This window comes from Myiozetetes cayanensis, unplaced genomic scaffold, assembly GCF_022539395.1.
Source record: "Myiozetetes cayanensis isolate MyiCay16 unplaced genomic scaffold, myiCay2020 scf1, whole genome shotgun sequence".
NCBI classification, from domain to species: Eukaryota; Metazoa; Chordata; class Aves; order Passeriformes; family Tyrannidae; genus Myiozetetes; species Myiozetetes cayanensis.
In genome coordinates this window covers 53,852,908-53,876,070 of record NW_026086604.1, presented here as the reverse complement: position 1 = coordinate 53,876,070, position 23,163 = coordinate 53,852,908, and the positions used below count along the sequence as shown (strand labels likewise).

Here is a 23,163-nt window from a genome sequence, read left to right as displayed (position 1 = left end):
ATTTGAGCTGATCTTTTCACACGTGCATGATTAAAATAAATAACTGTTGTACTCAGAAATCTCATGAAAATGTAATACAGAATTCATTAATTGAGGGAATTAAATTAAATAGAATTTGTTCTCTAAGACATCTGAAGTTATAGGACGATTTTTGATTTCAATGATTAAAATTTCCCTACCTATTTGCTAGTGTAATGTTCCCAAAGAATGTTTATTATATCTATAATATTTACCAATGCTATTTAGAGAAGTTGCAATGCAGCAGGACTGGTTTATGATTTCAATCTGCCCAGTTCCTAAATGTGGCATAAAGCAGAAGGTGTGGGGAAGGAGGGAAAAATTAAACAGACAGAAAAAAACCTGTTACTGTTCTCAGAGTTAGCGGTGATCTTAAACCAATTTTAAGATTTTCCTATTGTGATCAAGAAGCTGAGAAGCAGGGAATTGTCTGAACTAAGCAAACATATAGCTATTTGTTATTACTTAATTTTGTCACATCCATCTTGACTCTACCCAGCATAACTTTTGACTAGGCCATACTCAATCCAAAAGTATGCAGTGACCCTAAGTAAATCACGATACCCAGGGCAAAATTATGTGGTTCATTACACAATTGTTCTAAAAATCAATTGTTCCAAAGACTTCTCCTTCAGTCTTGCTGTGTCGCATTTGGTTCCCTCAGCACTGCTACTGCAAATTATATCTGTGGAATGGGAACAATAACAATTGACTCCAGTCCCATTGTTTTCACTAGATTGTAAAAAAAGTATGCCATCCTCTTTTTCTGTTAAATCCACATGGCTTTTATGGAGCTTAACAGCTAAATTTGGGATTTTTTTTCCCCAAAATTCTTAATAAATTAATAACATAACTCATAACCTTTATTAACACTACTGTTACCATACCCTGGTTTCATGTTCGTTTTCGTTCTCCTTGACTTTTTGATGGAGTTACTATCTAACATACAAATACTTTTGAGATAGCTTGGGTCAATCAAAGCCCATTTTTCACTAACTAAGGAACTGACTCTTATTTATTAAATATATGTAATCTATTGACTTTATAGACCTAAATAATTTAAGATCATTACTGTCTGCAGGATATGAGTTCTGGCTTATATAAACTAGTGAATTAAGTCTTTGTCCATTGAGTTACTATGGCAACTTCATGGACTTTCCAGTTTCAGTTGGCTTGCCATGAATTAAAGTTAGAAACTTGGACAGACTCCTGAAAGAAGGGGAATTATGTGGACAAAACTGGCTTTAAAGAAGTGAGATATCCATAGAAACCTATTACAGTAATTTCTTTTGTAAAAACTTGATTTGAGGGGGAAATTTAAACATTCTGATTAAGTGAATCATGATATCTCTGAAAGTTCATGCATATACGTATGTTTCTATGCATTGAAGTTATCCACTCAGTTGCACAGGAATGAAAGAATGCTCTGGAGCCTGATGAAGGAAAGGAAATGTCTATGAAGCAGGCATGTCAATGGCCAGGTCCAAGGCCAAGACGTGGTTTGAAAATATCCAATCATTTCAATGAACTCTGAAGCACAATTTCTTCACTGAAAATTTTCACGTGCCACCATGAAAGTATTAATTTTGAAAGAAGTACCTGAAGTCTTGCACATAACTTTTAGAAAGTATGAAGATGTCTCCTGTATCCTACGCTGAGAATTTATTAAAACATTGCTTTCTGGAGGAAATTCCCCCTTATCTCTCACAATCATAGTAATTAATGTAGTGAGCGATGGGAATTACAATCCATGCTTTTTTTTTACTGCTCTTCTTCATGAGTTGCTGGCTGAATTTACAGAGATATATAGAAGTTATTAATATAAATTGTTAATGGTCATAGCAGAAATAGCTGTGGTCATATTTTGCCAACTAAAAGCCGTAAGTCTCTAATTTTTATAGGCAAAATTCCAAGATCAAACATTGGTTATTATATATTGGTTTCTATTTAAGAAAATCAATATAGATAATGATATGAAACTAATTGTATACATTCAATTTTACCCATAATATGTTTCAAATATTTTCATATTTTCAAAGTTCATTTTGTTTGGTGTTATTTTCTGGATTATATTTTTGTTTTGTGGGTTTTTTAAAGTTTACCTTGTTACCTTGTTTCTTTATTCAGATTTTTTTTCCAGGAAATTAATGTTTCACCTTTACATATTCTTACTTAAAATAAACACACAAATCCTGAAAATGTCAGCTCTTTAAACATGTATCATCTGTGGAAAAATTGGCTATTTGCAAAGACCTCATGTTTCTTAGATCAACTCTCAAATCTTCTGCTTGTCAACAGAATTCTTCATGGATCCTTGAAATCTTCTCAGATTGCTTCTGCCTTCCATGAGCTCTGCTCCTTTCTTGTCTGCAGAACTTTCTTTTGGTAGTACGTGTTGGGCCATATTATCATGAAGATCTGAGGACAATAACTTCTGTGGTTTTTTTAGTCCTTTCTCTTACCTCCTTTGTTCTGGAGGAACTACTTTGGCCATGCAGAACACCACACTAATGTCACAGCATCAACACCACCCTTTGGTGGTTTTAATATTATTTTTAAATAACTGGGAGAGTGCTTCACACTTAACAGAGTGCCCAGCTGCTTTCTACCAAACATGGGGCTCTTGCATTGAATTTTGGCAATTCCTACATATTTCAGATGAAAGGATACAAAACCAAGCAGAAGTAATATTTCTGAATAACTTCAATTGAGCTATACTGGACATATCTATAGATTTTAGCTAAGATATTAAAGATGGGTAGAAAATTGAAACATGCAAAGGACCTTGAGTATTGTGTTCAGCTCTGGGCCCCTCAGTTCAGGAAGGATATTGAGGTGCTGGAGCGGGTCCAGAGAAGAGCAACCAGGCAGGTGAAGGGACTTGAGCACAAGTCCTATGACGAGAGGCTGAGGGCGCTGGGGTTGTTTAGCCTGGAGAAGAGAAGGCTTAGAGGTGACCTCATCACTCTCTTCAACTACCTGAAGGGAAGTTATAGCCAGGTGGGGGTTGGTCTCTTCTCCCAGGCAACCAACAACAGGACAAGGGGACATGGGCTCAAGCTCTGCCAGGGGAGGTTTAGGTTAGATGTTAGGAAGAAATTTCTTTACAGAGAGGGTGATCAGGCATTGGAATGGCCTGCCCAGAGAGGTGGTGGATTCACCATCCCTGGAGGTTTTTAAACAGAGATTGGACGTGGTTCTTAGTACCATGATATAGTAATTGGAGTTGGATCAGGGGTTGGACGTGATGATCTTGGAGGTCTTTTCCAACCCAATCTATTCTATGATTCTATGATTCTATGACCTGCCTGTTGGTTTCCAAGCCCTGCTCAACAGCAGTGTGCACTAACCAGAAGGCAAGTTATCCACTGAATGCCTCCTGTGGACTGGAAGGCCCCTGGCTCAGCACAGTTTGTGCCCCTTTCTGATGCAGGTCTGACTCCATTTACAGATTCTTCCTTTCTTTTCTAGTCACTGCATGAAAATCAAGTCTTGCCTTTGAAACATCAGACTCTTCTAGTCTCTCACTTCTTGTCACTTACCCCTCACCATGATTATTACCGTATTAAAGTCATCCTAGCCAGGATTTACTTTTTGTGTTAACTCCTCCTGTTTCTGCCTCTCTCCTCCATTTGCTTCTTGGTTCAAGAAGCTTCTTCGATTGAAAGAAAGAGTAGGTGATGAAGTTTAAAAATGTTGAGTCTGATTGTGCATTTTAATATTTTTGTAGCACATAAGGTATTAAGGATACCTGCTCAGTTGGAGATACAAAAGCTAAGGCTACAAAGTACATAAGAGCTCTTGAAATAGGCAAAATTACCCTCTGAATGACTCACAGAGATTCTGGCTCAACAATATAATACAGCACAATTTATTTTTTACAATAGGCTTCTGTGAAGTAAAATATCAAAAGAAATCTGCACAGAGAGGTCTGTTTGAGAGATAACATTGAGCAGAGAAGCAAAAGAGGCTCACACAGGTAACGAGAAGAGAATGTCACACAAAGATTATAGAGAGGGAAAATGCTTGTCTAAAGATGCAATAAACTTATTGCAGGTGACCTGTAGCAGTGGGGACAGAGCTGACAGGTGAATAGGTAATTCATTAATCTTCTGTGCAAAGAGAAAAAGTTCTCAAATGAAGAAAGGGAAAAAAAGTGGGGTGGGACGTTCAGTGCCTCAGCTTCTCAGTGAGAAAGAAGGCCTAAATGTAGGTTAGCAAGAGGAAGAATCATATTGTAGTAAGTAAAAAAAATGGTAGGAAAAGGAAAGAAATAAAGGAAAAGTTTAAAAAATCAGAACAGAAAATATGGAGAAATAAAAAAAAAATATTTTGTCAGCTTCAAAGATATCTAGATGTCTATCTTCTATCAAGGGCATTGGTCCAGGAGATAAGTGATCTTGACAACAATAAAAATTAACTGAATTAACATCATCTGAATTTTGGGGGTATTCTGAAATCTTTAACTATGTTGAATTTTTAATCCAATTTTCCACTGCTCTCATACCTTTTTGTTCTTTCTTTTCCCCTCTAAAACAACACAATACACTTGAAGAATAACAAGAATGTAAGGACCCAAGATAAAAATGTGTTGAAAGGGCAGCATGCATGGGTATTCAAGGCACCAAAGAACAACTAGGAACTTCTCAAAGGCTATTTCCTACACTGATAAAATACTTTACAAAAACCACCCAACAACCTGAGCTTGACTTTTAAAAAGGGAAGTTTCAACACAGTTTCTATGTGCTGTTCCTGACTTTCTTATTAATGAATTTTTAGTCAAAGAATAAGAATGTCCAAAGATATCTTAATTTGATTCAAGGTAAGGACTACACTGAATGATAATGAAAGTAGAAACAGTATTTTTCCCCCTATCATAGGATGAAATATATTGCATGTACCAAGTAGCAACATAAGTGAAAGCAAATTTTTTTAAATGGGTAAGTATGCAAGTAATGGACAAAAATTATGCTCTGAAACATCAAAAGGCAACTTGATTATGAAGAGTGTCAAGACCTAAGTCCCAGATACTATACAACTTTGATTGTTTAATTTTTTCTTTTTTTAACCTGATAATATTATTTGATGTTATGTGATCATTTAGAAACATCAGAGAGGTCTAAAGTAAAACTTATCCTCTAAAAATAGATTTTAAGTCAAGAAGTTTTGGAGAATTCAGTACCAATAGTTAGAATAAACATTCTTTTTTTAACATTTGCTGGACTATACCTGGAAAATTTTTTCCAAACCTCCACAGAAAAGAAATCCTTTTTGAATATCTTTGACATGAAATTGATTGTACAACACCCTTTTTGTTGCCTGGATGACCTAAAGTTCTGTTCCTATGCTGTTCTGAACACCTCAGTGCCTGAAAAGTGCTTACAAAGTTTAATGGAATCAAATAAGAATTGCATTTTCTTGATAAATTTTTTATATATGAGAGATTGAAAAAGGATATCGTTCTGCTAGCATAGAAGAACAGCAAAACCTTAAAATCAGGAGTAAGGCAGAAACAAGCCTCTGATCACTCAGACCTAAGCAGAACTGAAACTGAGGTGATTCCATTGCACTTTTCCAACTGGCTTCCATTATGGTGGTGCCCATAGTGAACGTATGTATGCAAGAGACTTTTTCTGTCCGTGAATTTGAATTATACCTTTTAACTAGATAACTGGATTATGTATCAGAGCAGATTTTCTAGCTTATAATGAAAACTCTTAATACTGGTAAAAATAAATGTTCCCTGCTTTATTTACCTTATTGTTCTTTATGAATAAACAGAGCACAAATGATGCTAATAAAAACCAATTGTCCTTCTCTCTCTTTTTTTTTTTTTTTTTTTTGTGAAGATATGGTTTTTTTAACTGTTTTTAAGGTACTGCTTTCAAGTACTGCTTTCTTGAATATTTATTTACTTTACAAATATAAGATTCATCAAAGATAAACATTAACACCTGATTAATTCTGGTTTCCCATTGACATGATTTCACTTAAGGGGTTTTCTGATTTATCTCATCTTATGTGGAAAATTAATTCTAAAGCCAAAACCAACAGTTTAACAATAGGTCAAATTCTAGAAAAGAGCATTATCTTAAATAAAATGTTGAAGCTTCTTTTCATCTCATGTTTGGCGGTATTAAATCTCCTCCAAAACCACGACAAAGGTAAATTTGTTGTACTATTAGTTTTAACATACGCAAAGAATAATTATGAATGAATGCAATAAAAGCACTGAAATCCTGAAAAGAGTTTTGGAGCATTTCATGAAGTGTCATCTCAAAAATCATTTGGCAAACAGATTCAAGTGTGAAGCACAGAATGTGGTCCTCTACATCGTTATGCTGACAAGTGGTTCTTCAGTACTGAGTGGTATCCTGCAGAGCTGAAAATGTTCCAGTAGGATTTACCCAGTGAATCAAACACCTTTGTAATTGGATTTGCTACTTCTCTACAATAAAAAGCAAATGCCAGAAGGCAAGAATTTTTGTTTTTACTGTGTACGTATGGTAGTCTTTTTAGTCAGCAAAATAGTTCACCTAAAATACAAGGGTTTAGTCATAAATTTCTGTAGTGCAAACTATCTTAAAAATAAATAATAGTCACAGTTGAGGAAACCTACAATTAAAGCTAAATGTTTGTTTATATTTAATGTAGAGAGTGTAATTTACCACACCTACTGGCATAACTGAATCTTTTAGCATCTCAGCATCTGTTTACCAAATCAATTACCAAATCAGAATAAAATTCCTGAAGCTATTGAATGTTTGCAGAAAATGAACATATTTTTTCATAAAATTAAGTAAGCATTTTTCCTTTATCTAGGAAGCATCTGGACAGATGCAGAAAACAGCTGTATGGCAAAAAGTCCGTGTAAAAAGATGAAATATAATCATTAATTTACCAGTGTTTAGACAAGAGATATAGATATTCGTCTATCATTTTTCTTCCCTACAAGAAAGTAAAGTAGGAATATCTGTGTCTAATCTGTGAAACTATTCACCAAATAACTTCATACTTTAGCTAATAACATATAGAAAAGCTGTACTTCCAGAAGAAGACAAGATACCACACCAACCAGGGAGTAATTCTAAGGTTTAATTGTCTCTGGGGAAATCTGCTATATCTATGTGACATTCTTGGTGATACCTGCTGGTCCCTTTGGGAGATTTTAGTAGACTCAAAAAAAAAAAAAATTCAATTTTTCTCTATTAATTTCTGATGTTGCAAATTTAATTTTGATATTATTTGAAAAGCAGTAACACAAGCATTCCCAGAGGAAGTTTACAGAAATATTGGCTTTCCTTTGGCTTGATGCCTACAGAGTGTTTACCTTAACCAACATTTCCAAAGGTCACCTCTGCAAAGTAAAAGCTGCCTGACAGAGTCCTACCCACCAGAAGTTTACCCTTACACACGATGTATTTTGCTGGTGGGAATGATGTGAGTGACTTTTTTGTTGTACCCAGAGACACTTTAGGGGAGTTAGGTTGTCTTTTCCAGGTTCTTTCTCAAACATCAAAGAAATTACAATGAGAAGACTTGGGTCTCCTGCTGCCTTGGGCATAGTTGAAATTTTTGAGGCTGCACTTTCAGTTCTATGTAATATGATTGATAACAGTGAATGAAAAAATGATTTCATGTTTCCGTAATCATGAGAGTCTTTGTTACCAGAGTCACATCAATGGCAGCAGTCCCGTAAGGGAAGTCAAACATAAGAATGCTGAACCGTACACAGAAATACTGAGCTGGTCCCAGCTACATACATCTCCAACAAACTTTAGAACAGCAACCAGTTCCTCAGTTCTGAAAATACTGGTTGCGAAAGTCAAGAAACTGGTTACCTCATCTTGAATGCTCACAGCCATCAGGACATAGGCATTGTACAGCCAGTGTTATATGCCAAAGTTCAAATGTAATAGAGTAGCAGCAGCAGTCACTGACTTAAATTCATGAAAAGGTTTATTTCTCAGTGTTGGCTTACTCATGTCTATTGGTGATTAATATAGTTCCACTAAGGAAATGAGAACTACCAATGATACTGAGGAATGAGTTTGTAGAACACACAATATATTACCATATCCTCTATACTACCTCCTTTGGCTCCTAGGCTGAACAGGGAACAGATCTAGTACTTGTTTTCTTTACTCACTGCAGGAAATCTCATCTTTCACCTTAGACCCTTTCTCCTCTTTTTAGAAAAAAATCTCCTACCTTTTCCCCAGAATTTTCATAGGTTTTTAATTGGAGACATAGGATTTCAAGAAATAAATATTACTATTTGATATTGAAAAACAATGTTATCCACATTCCTAACATCTAAGGAATTGCTCTCCATGTAAGTGAAGTTCTGGGTGACTAGTGGAGGCACATGCAGCCATAGTGTTAGGATGCACTACCAGTCAACATAATTTGGTCAAATGTCACATCCGGATGTACCTTACAGAAGACACCTCTCAAGGTTAAGTAGAAGCTTTTAAAATAGCTAGTTCTGCAACAGACTAGTAAGACAATTGTTTGAGTTACCTGTAATTAATTGATTGAAGACACTATTACATTTAGATGTTAGCTCTGATAACCATAGTATAATTAAATTAAGAATACTTGTTAGATGCAGCAGTCAAAATTTAAGAAAGATAAAATGTGCGAAATACAAGAAAGTCAAAATAGACTAAATTAAAATATTTAGATTAAATAAAAATAATAGCTAAATCTAAAATAATATTAAATACGAGAAAAACCATGGAGAGAACAAACCAGGCAGATAACCATAAGCTGACAGGATTGTGGTAAAGGAATTTTATCCATTCACAAAAATCAATTAATCAAACAGTTGATTACACAATACTTATGTATGGCATACAGCAATTGTGATTACATTTAGTAAAAATTAAGTTCAAGTAGCAAAATAAATTCTTGTTAATTTTTGTCCTTTCTTCTAATTGTTGCTTTTTATCAAGTTGGTCAAATACTACAGTCACAATAGTGGCTTCCAGCTAGAGTTAGATATGCCATATTTGTTCCTTAGGAGTTTAGTATGCCTTTTTGTAGTGTCTCCAAACAAAATACTTAAAATACACAAAGAATGGAAAACTTACTTTAAAAAAAAAAAAACTTGGTGCTGATTGCAAAAACTCAAATCACAAACAAAATCAATGAAAAATATAATGCAGAGTTTTAACACACCACACCTGCAAAATTTATTACCCTAATCTGTGTGAAATTCAGCAACAGTAAGAAGCAGCAAGAATAAGATTAGGCCCATTACTTTGTACACTCTTGAAGATTTTATCATTGTTCTGTACAGATTATAAAACAAACATAAACAAACAACACCCCCACAAAACTGCATTAATTGATATATATATTATTATATATTATTAATTACTTGAGAATTCCAGAAGTAATATATCCTAGGTGTTTACCATGTTGTGCAAAACCTGAACTCGTCAAAGAAAATGAGTCTATATATAGTGTTTTCTGGAAAGAAAATAGAGCAGCAGCACTACAATACACTAGAACTATCAGTAATCTGTAGGGGTTAGTTACTAACACCCTTTTTTCTTTATCCTATTAAGAAAAAAAATTAAAGATGCAACATACAAGGGAGACAAATTTAACTACAATCATAATAACATGGATACTTGAAACAGAACATGTAACTGAAACATCATCTTAAAGCTCTTCTTGAGATAAGAAATGTTTCAGAACCTGCATATTAATGAATCAGATTGGCTTACACAAATTGTTCTGCTTGTTGTTTGCTTGATGTTATTAAAACAAGCAAAGACAACACCAAATTCCACAAAAGGAATGTCTTCCAGTCTGGTATTTTTGGTTCTGCTGAGTAGTTTCAAGGATAGAGAGATTTGTTTTTATCAGGAGTCACTGTTTCAAAATTCAGATATAAATAAGATAAAGTACATATACAAGATGGTCCTAATGGTGTCAAGTTAAGGAATATCTACCACAACCAATGTTACCATATTTCAGTGTTTTGCTACCTCCTAATTAAAAGGCTTTCCTTATATCAAATTATGGGAGGGTTGGTACAAAATTAAGTTTGGTTTTCCAAACTTAAGTTTGTTTTCCTTCAGCTAACAGAATTGGAACAGAATTTTTCATCATCTTCACTGTAATCTGCTGTTTGGGGTATTTTTAGTGCTTTAGTAAGTTGTTGCTTGTCTTCACCTTTAGCATTTTGTTTTCTCTATCAACAAATATTTAACTTCCCTGTATCCAAGCAGCAATATTTTTTAGACCTCTTACTCTTCCTACTGCTTTTCTTGAAATGCTAGGCAGTAACAGGTATTATTTCAAATGGGGAAAAAATGTCACTTGGTGATAATTCCAGAACAAACCCAACAAAGGACTCTTCAACTTCGTGCCAAGAAGGCAAATCTTAAGTCTACAGGAAACTCATTATTTTCACTGGATATAAAAGGAAGATGCTGCTTTAAAAGTCATAACAACTGAAATTGATATTCTCATTACTCTGCTCTAAGTATCAGTCTTAATTATTGTAATCCATTGCATGTGTGGAGTGTAGACATACTTCCTGAAGATTAGGAGCAGAAGAGTTGTTCCCATTTCTCTCTTTCCCTTGGGAAATCATTATTGACAAATCATTTACTCAGCTCTGAAAATATATTTTTCTTTTTTTTTTTTTTCAATTACAGATTATTCTACTAAAAAAATCTATTTGTGCATAGCAATCAAAATCTCAGTGCCTTTCCAAATCCTCCCTTCTACTGAACATTATAATTGAAACAGTGTAAAAGGTCGTTTTGTTTACAAAGTCCTTACTGAATGAGTGTAAAACAAAAGACAACTGATGGATAGGGAAAGACAGGGGAGAACAAGGGAATAATGAGACAATACTAGTCATAATGATTGGCAGTAGTCTCAGTACAGAATCGTCTTAAACACTGTGAGCATTTTTGGTTTTTTACTTTTAACTTTAAGTGTGTAACATTGAAATTTAGATTTTTAAGGAAAGACTAGAAATAGAAGGGGGAATAGGAAATTAATTTCTGGATATTTTGTGAGAGCCACTTTTAAGAGTTAGCTACAATCAGTGGAACAGAAAGAAGCTGATTACTTCACAAGGGAACAACTGGATTTATGAAGAATGGCAACATGTGCTGGCCAGAGGCTGGAGGCAGAATCTCAATGCCAAATGAGTAGGAAGATGGTGGAAGCAAATATGTTTTGAAAGGTCCTGAAAGTAAAGGCAAATTGAGTATGTTTGATATAGCAGAGATACATATAGCTCTCAGTTCCATTACATAGCTTTATGTCTTTTACAGAAATTTGCCTACTGTCTGTATTTTCAAGTCAAAATCTTTTTATACAGTAACAGTGTGCAACATGTCAAAATCTAAAAATGTTTATTTGTTCTCAGTTTGTCTGAGAAGTGATGCTTGAATTCATGTAACACGGGGTATTAATATAAATTGTTAAAAAGGAGACACCAAAATAGACCAAAATACTAATTTTATTCTTTATACTATTCATATCTGGAGCCCCTGGTGGTCTAGTGGTAAAGGCGCGGCACTATCACCGCCGAGACCCGGGTTCGATTCCCGGTCAGGGCCACTCCCGGGCAGGTGGGGCTCGTTAGCCCTTAAAGGCAACCCACCTACGTCCTAAGGACCTCGCTGCCACCGTCCAAGCTCGCTTGGCCCCGGCAGATGAACCTTAGGATTAAAGGGTGGGCTCAGTTCCACGCACACTGTGTCTCATCTAAAAAATCCAGTGCGCAGGCTGGAAGGTGTAAAGACCTTCCCCGGATCTTCACTCGCGAAGACTGGCCATTATTATTTATTATTCATATCTAACTGCTGAGCACATTGCAAAAGGGTGGCCAGCAACACATCTGTGTAGCCATATTCTGTACCCTCACTATGTTGCTGTGTATACATGGTGTCTTCAGATGAATTTGACGATGATTGTTTGACATTAACTCTGCATGAAATACTGCCCGACAAGCCTGAAATACCTTGTTGAACAATGTGGACAACGTCACAAGAAGCATCCAAAACAACAACAAAAGGGTAGGCAGGAGTATTTTCTATGGCCCAGACTGAACACCTGTCTCCTCATATTGAATGTTGAAAGTACGTTTTTGTATGATTCCTCAGAAAGGTCTCTTTGACTGTTCAGCTTTCATTGTTTGAGTTGTCTGTCTTTTGGTATGTGCTGCAATAAAATGAATGTTCATTTTCAAGGTTAGTTTCTGTGCAGATTACTGCTTAGCATTAAGTGCACTCACTGCATAGAGCCTCTCCAAGGTCTTTAGGCCTTTTAAGCCTCACTCAAGCTTTATTTAAGAGCCAAGTTGAGCTCTGTTGGCCTTGCTTTCCATGTCACGAGTATTATTCTTTCAGCTATAGGAAAATAAGAATTTTTCCACTGGAAATCCAAACTAGAGAGTACCGAAGTCACATTCCTTCTATTTAAGTCTTGTTTTGCACTGTTACAGCGTTACAGTGCAAACTCAGAAAACATTAATACATTGGAAGGTACACTTTAACATGGTTCTATATGACTTTACTATTAGAACTTCCTTATCTTTTCTCTCTCTCTCTCATCTCTCCATTTTAACAAACTGTTGTCCTACATCATACGAAATTGTTGGAAGATAATAAACAGTTTTCTGTGTTATCTGTCTTTGTAAGCAATTATGGTGTTTCCCTTTGGATAAGGATGGGCATTTATAACATTATTATTTTATTCATTAACTTAAAATAATGCATTTATATTTTATTCTAGACAATTAGACTTCTGGATTTTTCAGGCCTAAGAAAAATACATCCAAATATTTCTTTCCAATGTGCTGTAAAAACTGACAAATTCATAAACCAAACTGCTCCTGTATAGGAAAATATTATTCTTTAAGGCTAAAGCCTTGAAAAGAACAGCTAATGACATTGCCAAATAGGGTTTTAAGACTTGAAATGTGTGTATTTTCAAAATTTTCCTTTTTTCCTCATGTAAGATGGCTATTCTTAACTGAGCACTGTATTATATTTGAAATTCAGAGGTTCATTTACTCTACCAAAAATTACTGAAAAGTCAGTAACAGCTCATAATTTGTGAGAAGTTTTCATTTTCTGAATGTCCATTTTGTGCCTATGAAACTAGCTGCAGAAACCTACATCTTTCAAGATGCATTTTCCCTTTGACTGTTTAATTGCAGACAATAATGTCAGAGGTGGTAAAATCAGTTAAGACAATTTTTATCAGCCAGGAAGGAGAAAGGTGTAGATTTTTTCTGCTTCTTCATGATGCCCTACCACTTTTGGCATTTTTGCAGGCATTTTGTTGAGCTGGGAAAGTGGTTAAGAAGAGGTTAAACAAATATCTGCATCACTCTGTTTCAGCTGCCAGACATCAGGGCCACTGAGGCTAGATGTTCATCCTTCAGGCAGTTCTGTGACTGCAGCTCAAAATGAGCCCTGCCTAACCAGAAACATACAATTATTCCAATCAGATTATTTATGTGCTATACAATGCAATTATCCAGCCTAATTTGAAAGATGAATTAATTGAAGTATGATTTTCCTTTTTTTTTGCATAGAAACTCCCCACATAGGATATTCATAAAGGACAGTTGAGCACTTGACTTTCATGCCAGAGATTCTGAAAGAATATCTATTTTAAACAGAAAAAGACTTTGTTTCACCTCTTTCTTTTTAGGAGAGGAGGAGGTTTTAACACTACAAATCAGCTCTTATATTAGCACAGAAACAATATATAAAAGCAGAAAGACAAAAGTGACACTCTGTCAATTTATTTTTTTTAATTATTTTTTCCTCTTCCACAGATTAAAATTGATTGAAAGAAGCTTTCAGCATGAATTTCTCTGCACTGCTACCTCTCACAGTGATGCTGGTTCAACTTTGGCCTTACTCCCTCAGCACGCAGAACCACAGTGCTCAAAACACAGATCTGTCTTTCATGGTAGTCCGAAGAGTGAAACGTGGCTGGCTGTGGGAGCCACTATTTGCAACTGAGGAACAGATTTCACTCAGTCCTATTTATATTGGACAGGTATGATAAGTCATGATTCAAGGACAGTACAAGGTTATCTTTAGCATGCTGATTAGCAGCTTCTGCCTTGACTTGGAAGACCAAACATCTCCAGTGACCTAGAAATAGCAAGAAAGGTAGAAACAGGAGATCAGGAAGCTGTAATTAGGCATTGTTACGCCTCTCCTTTCCTGTGACCTTACTTAGGGTCAGAGAACTACAAGAGTTGGAGGTCATGGTAGTACCAAGGACCTTCTCCACCTAGGTTGCTGTCAAGGAAATTTCACATTCAATCTGTTACTAAAACTAGTTCCATACACACCAGATGAAGGTATAAAGCTGAAAAGTTCCTTTCTTTTCTGAATGAAAGTTAAGGACTCATTTATCAACATCTGGCAATTTGCTTGTGCTATTTTTGGCTTTGCATCAGAGCAGCCATACTGAGTGTAGTGCAGTTTACAAACACTATTTAGCATGATTTTCTATTACACTAAGTAGCAGCTGATTTACCCGTCATTAATTTTTAATGAAGCAGATTAATACTAAATCCTTTTACCACTGAGAAACTACAGGAATCTGCATGGTTCATTAGATTAACGTAGGTTTAGCACAATGAGCAATTATTTTTTACCCTCCTTTAAAAGTGTATTTTAAGATAATTGCCTTAATGAGGCTTTATCTGCCCCTTTCTTCTCTCTCTGTTTATCATTGTTATATTTATTATTATTATTTATTTTTCTATGATAAAAATAACTGTAATCTTGAGATCTAGTTTTCTTTTCTTTAAGGCTCTTTCTAGATGAATGAACCAAAAAAAGTTTAACTGCTAATTAACTAGCACTAAAATTTAATTGGGCCCAAAGGGTGAAGTGTTCAAAATTCATTAATTACTTTTTCCCAGCCCCTTCGAAGTAACTACTATGGAAGTGTGATGTCTCACTTCTGAAAGAACAAGTTCAGACATGCTGTATATTTTTTTTAACCATTATTACTCTTACAATACTTCAAAAACAGTTTCCTGCAAAGAAACTTCATAAATGTCATGCATTTTCACAATCTCACCTTTCTATTTCTCACAGGTAAACTGGGAATTTTATTGAAGATTATCATTAATTTGTTGCACTGTTACCATTGTCTAGTCAGACATATTTACTTGTGTCTTTTTATTGAGTACCATATACTCTGCTTTCAGGAAATTAAGTGGTAGTCTATGATCAACACATGAATTTTTAGTAATTAAGGCCCTGAAGAAAACTGCATCAACGCAAATACACAGGTAGAGAGTCTCTGCTTTTAAGTTGCTATTCTATATAAAATTCCTTTCACAGTCAGAGCTAAATCTTCAAATTTTATTTAACATAGACTCCTGACTCCTTTTCCATTATCAAGCTTAAGTAAAACAATGACAGATATTTGAGAGCAAGTACAAAAATCCTTGTTCTCAGTTCTCAGTTACAATGAGAAGACCTTATATTCTGTTGTGTTTAGCCTAAACAAACCAAGTAAACTGAGAACATTTAGTATGCTTTCTCAGCAAATGTCATATGCAAGAGATTCTCATCTTACATGTTCAAGGTCATGAATGTGGATAAAAGATCCTGAGTGAAGTCACTTTAACTGTCTAAGCAGCCAGTCTAAGGCAGCTTCAAGAAAAATAAGGGGGTTGTGCACTCCATGGTCACATCCAAACCCCATGTTAGCTTAAAGATCTAGGCATACATCACGTCTCCTGTGCCCTGCAGTTCATTACAAGGAAACCAAGTTTTATGGATAACAAAGGATGTTGCCCTTTAGCCAGATGCCAATTTCAATGGTGTTAAAATGAGTTTGACTAGACTGTGTTTTTCACACAACTACTTATGTTGAAAATATTTGACTTTAAGTTGTTCATATTTTTAATGGTTTTTAACTCCATAGACTTGGAAGTTCTCTTTTGTACTGTCAAGGGTAATTAACTCTGCATATTTTAGGTCTTCAATACTTTGAGAGAACTCAGAGCAGGAATTCAAAACTGTTCCTCATATCCCAGAGCAGTGTCCCCATCCCATTCTGAATAAAGTACCCATTTGATGCATGCAGACAATTACACTTTAGGAAAATCTTCAAAAGACATACATAGTCATTGTTCCAAAGAAAAGTTAAAATTATTTTTGCAGCTTCTGAAGTTATTACAAAACATTTGAGTAGATTCAGTAGTGAAACAGGCCCTTTACACCCCCTAGTTACTTCTTTCCTATTCTGTATCCTCATATCCTACACTAACCTGTAGGGTCAATAAGCATGAAATAAAACAGTGATATAATTGAAGTCAATGGTTAGGCATATTATTTGCATTTTAAACCTGTTGCTTCATAAGAGAAGCAGGTTAAATAATTTTCTTTTTTTTTTTTTCAACTTTGGATTTTTCAATTATTATCCAGGCTCTTAGAGAATTTGACATCTTTTATTCTATAACCAAAATAAATAGAGAAAAATAGAGAATTCATGTTGTGATAGAAATTGCTGGTCCCATAAAACTCAACTGTGGATGTTTAACATGTTAAGAAATTAAGTTATTGCTATTAAAAAGGTTCTATTATATATTGCTAACATTAACAAGGCATGAACAAATGTAGCTGGACCACAATTGTCTCCAAGGCTCAGTTTCATCAAAGGAATCATCATCATAAAGTTCAACTTAACAAGACAACAGAGGATGTAGATCATCCTGGAAGGAAATGGAAAATGTCTATCAATTTATTTCAGAATAAATAATATAGGCTTACACTACAGAATGGATTTTCACTTCCTTAATATTGCAACAGAAATGGAAGATCACTGTTGCTCACATTTGCACTTAGTATTGCTGAGTACAGAAAAAAACCCCATAAAACTTACAAAGTACACTTGTCATTTGCAATAATAAAAACTTTAGATAATGTTTAATGGCCTTTGCCTTGTTTTCAGCAGAGTTGTATGGCAGCTGATAAAGCAACAAACTAAAGTGGGTACTTACAGTCATTCCCTTTGTTTCAAAGTAGCTGAAGCATCTCTTTTCTGGTTTATCATGCATTCATAAGTCTGTTATATAAATACTTTAAAATTAAATACTTAATATACTTTAAAATTAAAATGGTTGGCTGAAAATGTGACAATACTATCTTTTAAATATTAGTTTCTAAGAAGGCTCATTAGTGACAGGGTTCACTGAAACATGGAAGCAAATGTTCAAATTAATATTTCAAAAATTTATTCCTCCCAAAGTGTGACTTACTTTTCTGTTTTGTGCTTTCAGCTGAAATCAGATTTAGACAAGCAGGATGGCAACCTAAAATACGTTTTGACTGGGGAGGGAGCAGGAAGCATTTTTGTCATGGATGAATATGATGGCAAAATTTATGTGAAACAAAAACTGGATCGAGAAAAAAAACCTTTCTACAGTCTAAGAGCAAAAGCAATAAATAGGAGCACTCATCTTCCTGTTGAACCTGAATCAGAATTTATTATCAAGGTTAGAGATGTCAATGACCATGAACCACAGTTCTTGGATGGGCCTTACGAGGCTACTGTTCCAGAGATGTCACCTGAAGGTATGATATGCTGTGAACCAAAATCTTTATTTCCTGTTTTTTTTTTCTAGATAGCTCTGTGGATACAAAAATCTTAATAGCGTATGTCACAGACTGCTTCTCAGTGAGATGAAAGCAAACTGTTTTACAGGTTTGGGAAAGGTTATAAATACCTCTACTTAACATCCTTGTTTTTGAGTATTTATTTTGTACTTGTTTACAAGTACAGCATTACCAATAAAAATAGGTAGAGCACTGAAGCCAGTTGCAAAGGAGATGTGATGACCACCCTCACTCTCTTTACATTGCTTACTTATTTACACTGCCAAGCCTCTTCCCTATCAATCAGCTTCTTCTTGTTTGGATCAGATTGTGTGCAATGAAGGACTACCTTCCATTTTCCTAAGCACATGAATTGCAATTTCCCTGTCAAGAGGAACAACTTAATCCCTGCACCTCCTTTCCCCCTTCCAAATGATCAAACAGACCTGTCATGTATCTGGAAACTTTTTCAGCAAATACAAAGCAAAGCTAAGATCTGACAAATATAGGTGTATATATACATCTATGTGTACTTACACATATGAATACATAATATGTGGACACATACATTTAAAGCCTTCAGAAACCCCAAAGTGTGAAAACAGCTGACATAAACAAGCATGTTATAGATGCTATCTCCAAGTAACTATCTTCAAAATCAAAGGAAAACTAGATTCTTTAATCCTTACAGAAAGAATCCCAATAATCTTTTTAATTCATACCTCTACCTCTTTTGATTATTTCTATGTGTGATTGATATTGAACAGAAATTACTGTGCTACTTTAAACAGTATGAATTAATGAGGTCATTAATGCAATAGCATCAGTGATCATAAAAGATAATAAAAAGTATGCTTCATTAAACATTACCTGTTCAACTTTTAGGGTAGAATCAGTGAATCTTTCACAGCGAACCATAAACTTTATGTTCTTTTACCAGCCAGAATAGCAGTTGCAAGAAAAGGATACTCATGCCTGGTGTTTAATCATGGGGTTAGTATCCTAATTTCTGCCAGGAAGCAGCAGCTCACCATCACTACCAGTAGTACAAAAGATCTCCATTTAATCAGTTTACTTGCTAGTCACACTGCTTATGCCAACTTCTACCGGGGATATCACTTCTGATTGTTTCTTCACTGCCACTTTTTTCCATCCAGACAGACAGACTTCGTCTGCATTTGAGCTCTTGCTCAAATAACTTTTTCTGACATAATCAGTTGATTGTTCAGAGAGTTCTTCTAGACTTTACATCTTGCTCATTTACTCAAGTTTGGAGATGAGAAGACAGGTGTCTTGCAAAGGAGCTTTTTATTTTTATTTTTTTGTGCGCTCACAGTAAAAATGGGTATAGTTCATTGTCCAGAATTATCTGGGATTGCATAATTGTAGGACTTTGATGACTCCTTTTTTTTTTTTTCCCACTGTGGGAAAGCATTGCTAATAAGGTACATAATCTCTTATAAAATGTTTTTATTTAAATAGCTGGTGATTTAGTATGGTTTCATTTATACTCACAGAGACTTGTAACTCTTCACATAAGTGTATGAACAACTGACTTATAATTTTTTATCTTTCTGTCTTGATGATGGCTATATGGGAAAAAAAAAAAAAGAAAAATACTCAGGTAGGGCAGTACTCAAGGGTAAAACAACAGTAGGAACCTTTTATCATATGCCTCTGTTTCTCACCTGAAACCATTAATAAGCAATTGATAAATGAGAAGTTTTACTCTGTACTACCTTGAGCTTGCTATAAAGATAACCTAAAAGTGAAAGGCTCAGCTGTCTTTATCCATTCTTATGTGTCATTATTATATATTTAAATTCCTAAAATACTATATCACTTCAGAATAAGATTAATTAAGCTGCAGATATACTTTCTGATATTATTGTGATATTATAAATAAAAAATATTCTAGTGAAAGGTAGAAATATATGAGAAAAAAAAAAGTTAAAAAGTCAAAAGTAACATCATCTTCCATTTGTCAGAATGGGTGAAAAATGAAGATCCCTGAGTGCCTTCTCTATCAGACACATTGCCTGAAATAGTACACTCACAGATATGCAACCATCCAGCGTATGATATGTGAATCCAGGTCATCCTGGATCTTGAAATATTTTCTATATTGCTTCTTCTGTACCTGACCTCTTTAGCACTAATACCATAGCTATTCCAGAGATCATTCTTTCACCTGTTTCTTCCATGTAGATGCTACTGGAATACAAATATGTATGTCTGGAATATACAATGTAACTGGAGTTTATACCTTGATAGTGGTCAGTTCCAACACATGAAACAGCTGAGCCACACAACATGAATACTTCTCTAGGCTCACTTACCCTGCTTCTCAAAAGGTAGAGACTGCACTACTGAGGTAAAACCTATTTCAGTGTGCATCCTAAACCAACCTTACAAGGAAATTTGTAACCTCCTAGTAGACAAAAAGAGTAATAATAATGGCCAGTCTTCGCGAGCAAAGATCCGGGAAAGGTCTTTACACCTTCCAGCCTGCGCATTGGATTTTTTTTAGGTGAGACACAGTGTGTGTGGAACTGAGCCCACCCTTTAATCCTAAGGTTCATCTGCCGGGGCCAAGCGAGCTTGGACGGTGGCAGCGAGGTCCTTAGGACGTAGATGGGTTGCCTTTAAGGGCTAACGAGCCCCACCTGCCTGGGAGTGGCCCTGACCGGGAATCGAACCCGGGTCTCCGCGGTGATAGCGCGGCTCCTTTACCACTAGACCACCAGGGGCTCCATTTGCAACACTGATACCATAATAGTTCAATATATTTGTGCTTTTCTCCCAGTAAACTAGAACATACTCTTGCATAATAAGGGATGAAGAATAGAATTATTTTAAGTGATACAGTGCAACAGAGAGCCTTTCCCTTTGCTCTGTTTCAGAGTTCTCTAACATTGGCTCAGCTCACTGATGCTGGATCTCCTAGCACATTCCTCACAAAAAACTCTCAGGAAGTGTGGTCAATATTTGGGAAAGTAGGTCATTGCTAGTAAAAATTTTGTCTGGAACTAAGAAAGAGAGGAGAGAATAATTCAGAGCTGGCCACTTTCCTCAGAGAACCACAGCAAAATCAGAAAATAGGCATGGATAATTTTGCCTGAAGTTAGTTGCAAATATCAATATATATACTAATGTACCAGCAAATTAGAATATATTTTAATTCTTTATTAGCTCTCTTCTACCTTCAGTACTAAATTTTATTAGGGTTTTAAAGGCAAGTGTCACAGTAAATGAAATGCATGTCAGCAAATGGACTCTCTTCTGAGAACACAGGTCTGTGCTTTTCCCTCAGGCACTTGGTACGATTTTACCTAAAGTGTCTTCCAAATAGCTGTTAAACTTGTACAAATGCAGTATATCTGATGGAATGGTTAAGAGTCAGATGCAATAATCTATCAGTACTTAATGTCCTTTTAGATTTCAAGCTCTAGTTAGAAAAATGAATAACTATTTGCCATATGAGGACCCCATAGCATACCTAATGGACTGCAGCAGATAAATGGCACTATTATGTTTTGCCCAAGAAGGACAAAATCAAGCCTGAAGAGATAAAAAATACTAGTTTAGATTAAATAAAGCTGATCAAAAAGTTCAATTGTGAATTACGTCATGTCATGCTTACAATGTTAGAAGCTAGGGTTTTGGGATTTCCTGGGTGGGGGGAGGTTGTGTGTGCATATTTATATGTTAATTGATTGTTTTAAGATATGATTTGTATCTGTATTTTCTCACAACCATGTGCTTACAAATAATATCTTTTGAGAGCTTTTGAGTAAAGAATATTAACATTGTAATTTTTGTTTCTCAGATAAAAATGGTAAACATTATTCCATTCAATTACTGGTTTGGGCTGGTTTCTGACTGTTTCTTTGTTTGTGTTTTTTTGTGGGGTTTGTTTTCCTTTGTTTTGTTGGGGGGGTTGTTTGGTTTCTTTTTTAGTTGGTTTGTTTGTTTTGGTGGATGGTTTTTATTTTCTGATTGTTAAATGTATAAAAAAATACAAGTTTCATGGCATAACATTTTTCTTCTGCTTACTGTATAGTCTACAGTTAATGCAGAGGTTTGTATAGTGATCAAAAAAATCTTTTTTTTCTAAAAAAGTATGAGAAACTATAGCCTGCTCTTTACATGGTCTCCTGTCACTCCATTTTAGAAATGACCTTGCTCCTGAGAGTGTAGGATATGTTATTTCTTCCCTCCAGGTCAGCTTTCTCTTTACTAGATGCCCTTTTCCTGTTCACCTTTCCATTGCATCCACTAGCTTCATCTCACTGAGCCCAACTATACAAATTCCATGCTTCTACCTTCTGCTATAGAAGAGTCAACAGGCAAGCAAAAAAGTGTGCTTGGGTCTTAGAGATGCAGGAAATCTTGGTTTATATTCAAGATTTCTCTATGACGGTTAGAAACTGTGTAAAAAATAAATCTACCTTTAAATGTGTGAGATGCACAAATGCTGTAATAATAACTTTGTAGTCCTAAATACGTTGGATTTTATTCCTGATTTACTAAATATGGTTCTGTAAATAAGTAAAAAATAGCATTCATGACAGATCGTACTCACTGGATTATTCATAGTTCTTGATCCCTTCCTAACTAGCACTCCATTTCTTTTTCAAAGCAATTGCATTCTAGTTATGCTAAATTGTCTTAAAGGATGAGGTTTCTGTAATAGTGACAGCAATTTCCATAGATCACAGCTGATACAAAGTTAACAGTTGTGTAGTTAAAGATTTCATTTACCCTTCAGTCTTATCATGGAATTCTGTAATTTCTGAAGCATATATGTGCCCTGACTAAATATGAATCTGTAATTTTATCTTTAAACATTTCTCCAGAGCAACAGGATCTGTATATATACTTATATATCTATACACACATCTAAAGCACATATAAACATCAGATATTCAATATTGAAGGTATGTTTTGAAGGACATATAGGTCCAAAACTTCATGAGAATTATTAACAATTTATTGTGCTGTCCACCTGAGAGAAGATAACATGTGTTATGGAATCTCTTGCAGTGTTGCTGAGTAAATTAAGAGAAAATGCAAACCATACTTTTTAAAATAATCAAAATATTTAATTTAGCATATCCTTATATGAGAAAGCATTTTTCATTCCTGTTTAAAAATAAAACAGTTTAACTGTTAGAAAACTCAGCAATGAATATATTTTTTTTATTGGAGACAAGTATGAACTTTACCTTTGTCATTAAAAATGTGTTTCTGGTCTAACTCCCTTGCACTCCACTGTTTCTTCTTCTTTCTCCTCCAGCATAACTATGCAAGCTGTATTGGTAAGCAGGTGCAACCGTGTGAACATATTGCCAGAAATTTTTAGAAAGTATCTTGATTTCCCACTATTCCTCATGAGAAGTGATATTTGTATTCTAAGGCAGAACCTAGGTGAGGAAAAAAGACAAAAATAATTATTACCTTACAAAATTATGTTACTGTGAGTGTTTTCTTTTAAAGGACAGTCATTACTGGTAGTGCCAGT

General features: G+C 35.1%; 1 protein-coding gene across 7 annotated transcripts in view; it reads left to right on the top strand.

Moving 5' to 3' along the window:
* Positions 1–23,163, top strand: part of CDH19 (cadherin 19) — a 115,451-nt gene that overhangs the window by 58,984 nt on the left and 33,304 nt on the right. For 3 of the 7 annotated variants that reach the window (XM_050323359.1, XM_050323388.1, XM_050323369.1), the window contains 2 exons: positions 13,844–14,070; positions 17,324–17,618. The exons of 1 other annotated variant lie outside the window; for it this stretch is intronic. In XM_050323359.1, the coding sequence (XP_050179316.1) occupies positions 13,873–14,070; positions 17,324–17,618 (493 nt within the window). In that variant the 5' untranslated portion in view covers positions 13,844–13,872. Of the gene's footprint in view, positions 1–11,930; positions 12,072–13,843; positions 14,071–15,187; positions 15,326–17,323; positions 17,619–22,938; positions 23,070–23,163 lie in introns of those variants that run through there. 3 more of the 7 variants (XM_050323379.1, XM_050323396.1, XM_050323401.1) reach the window with 3 other exon arrangements.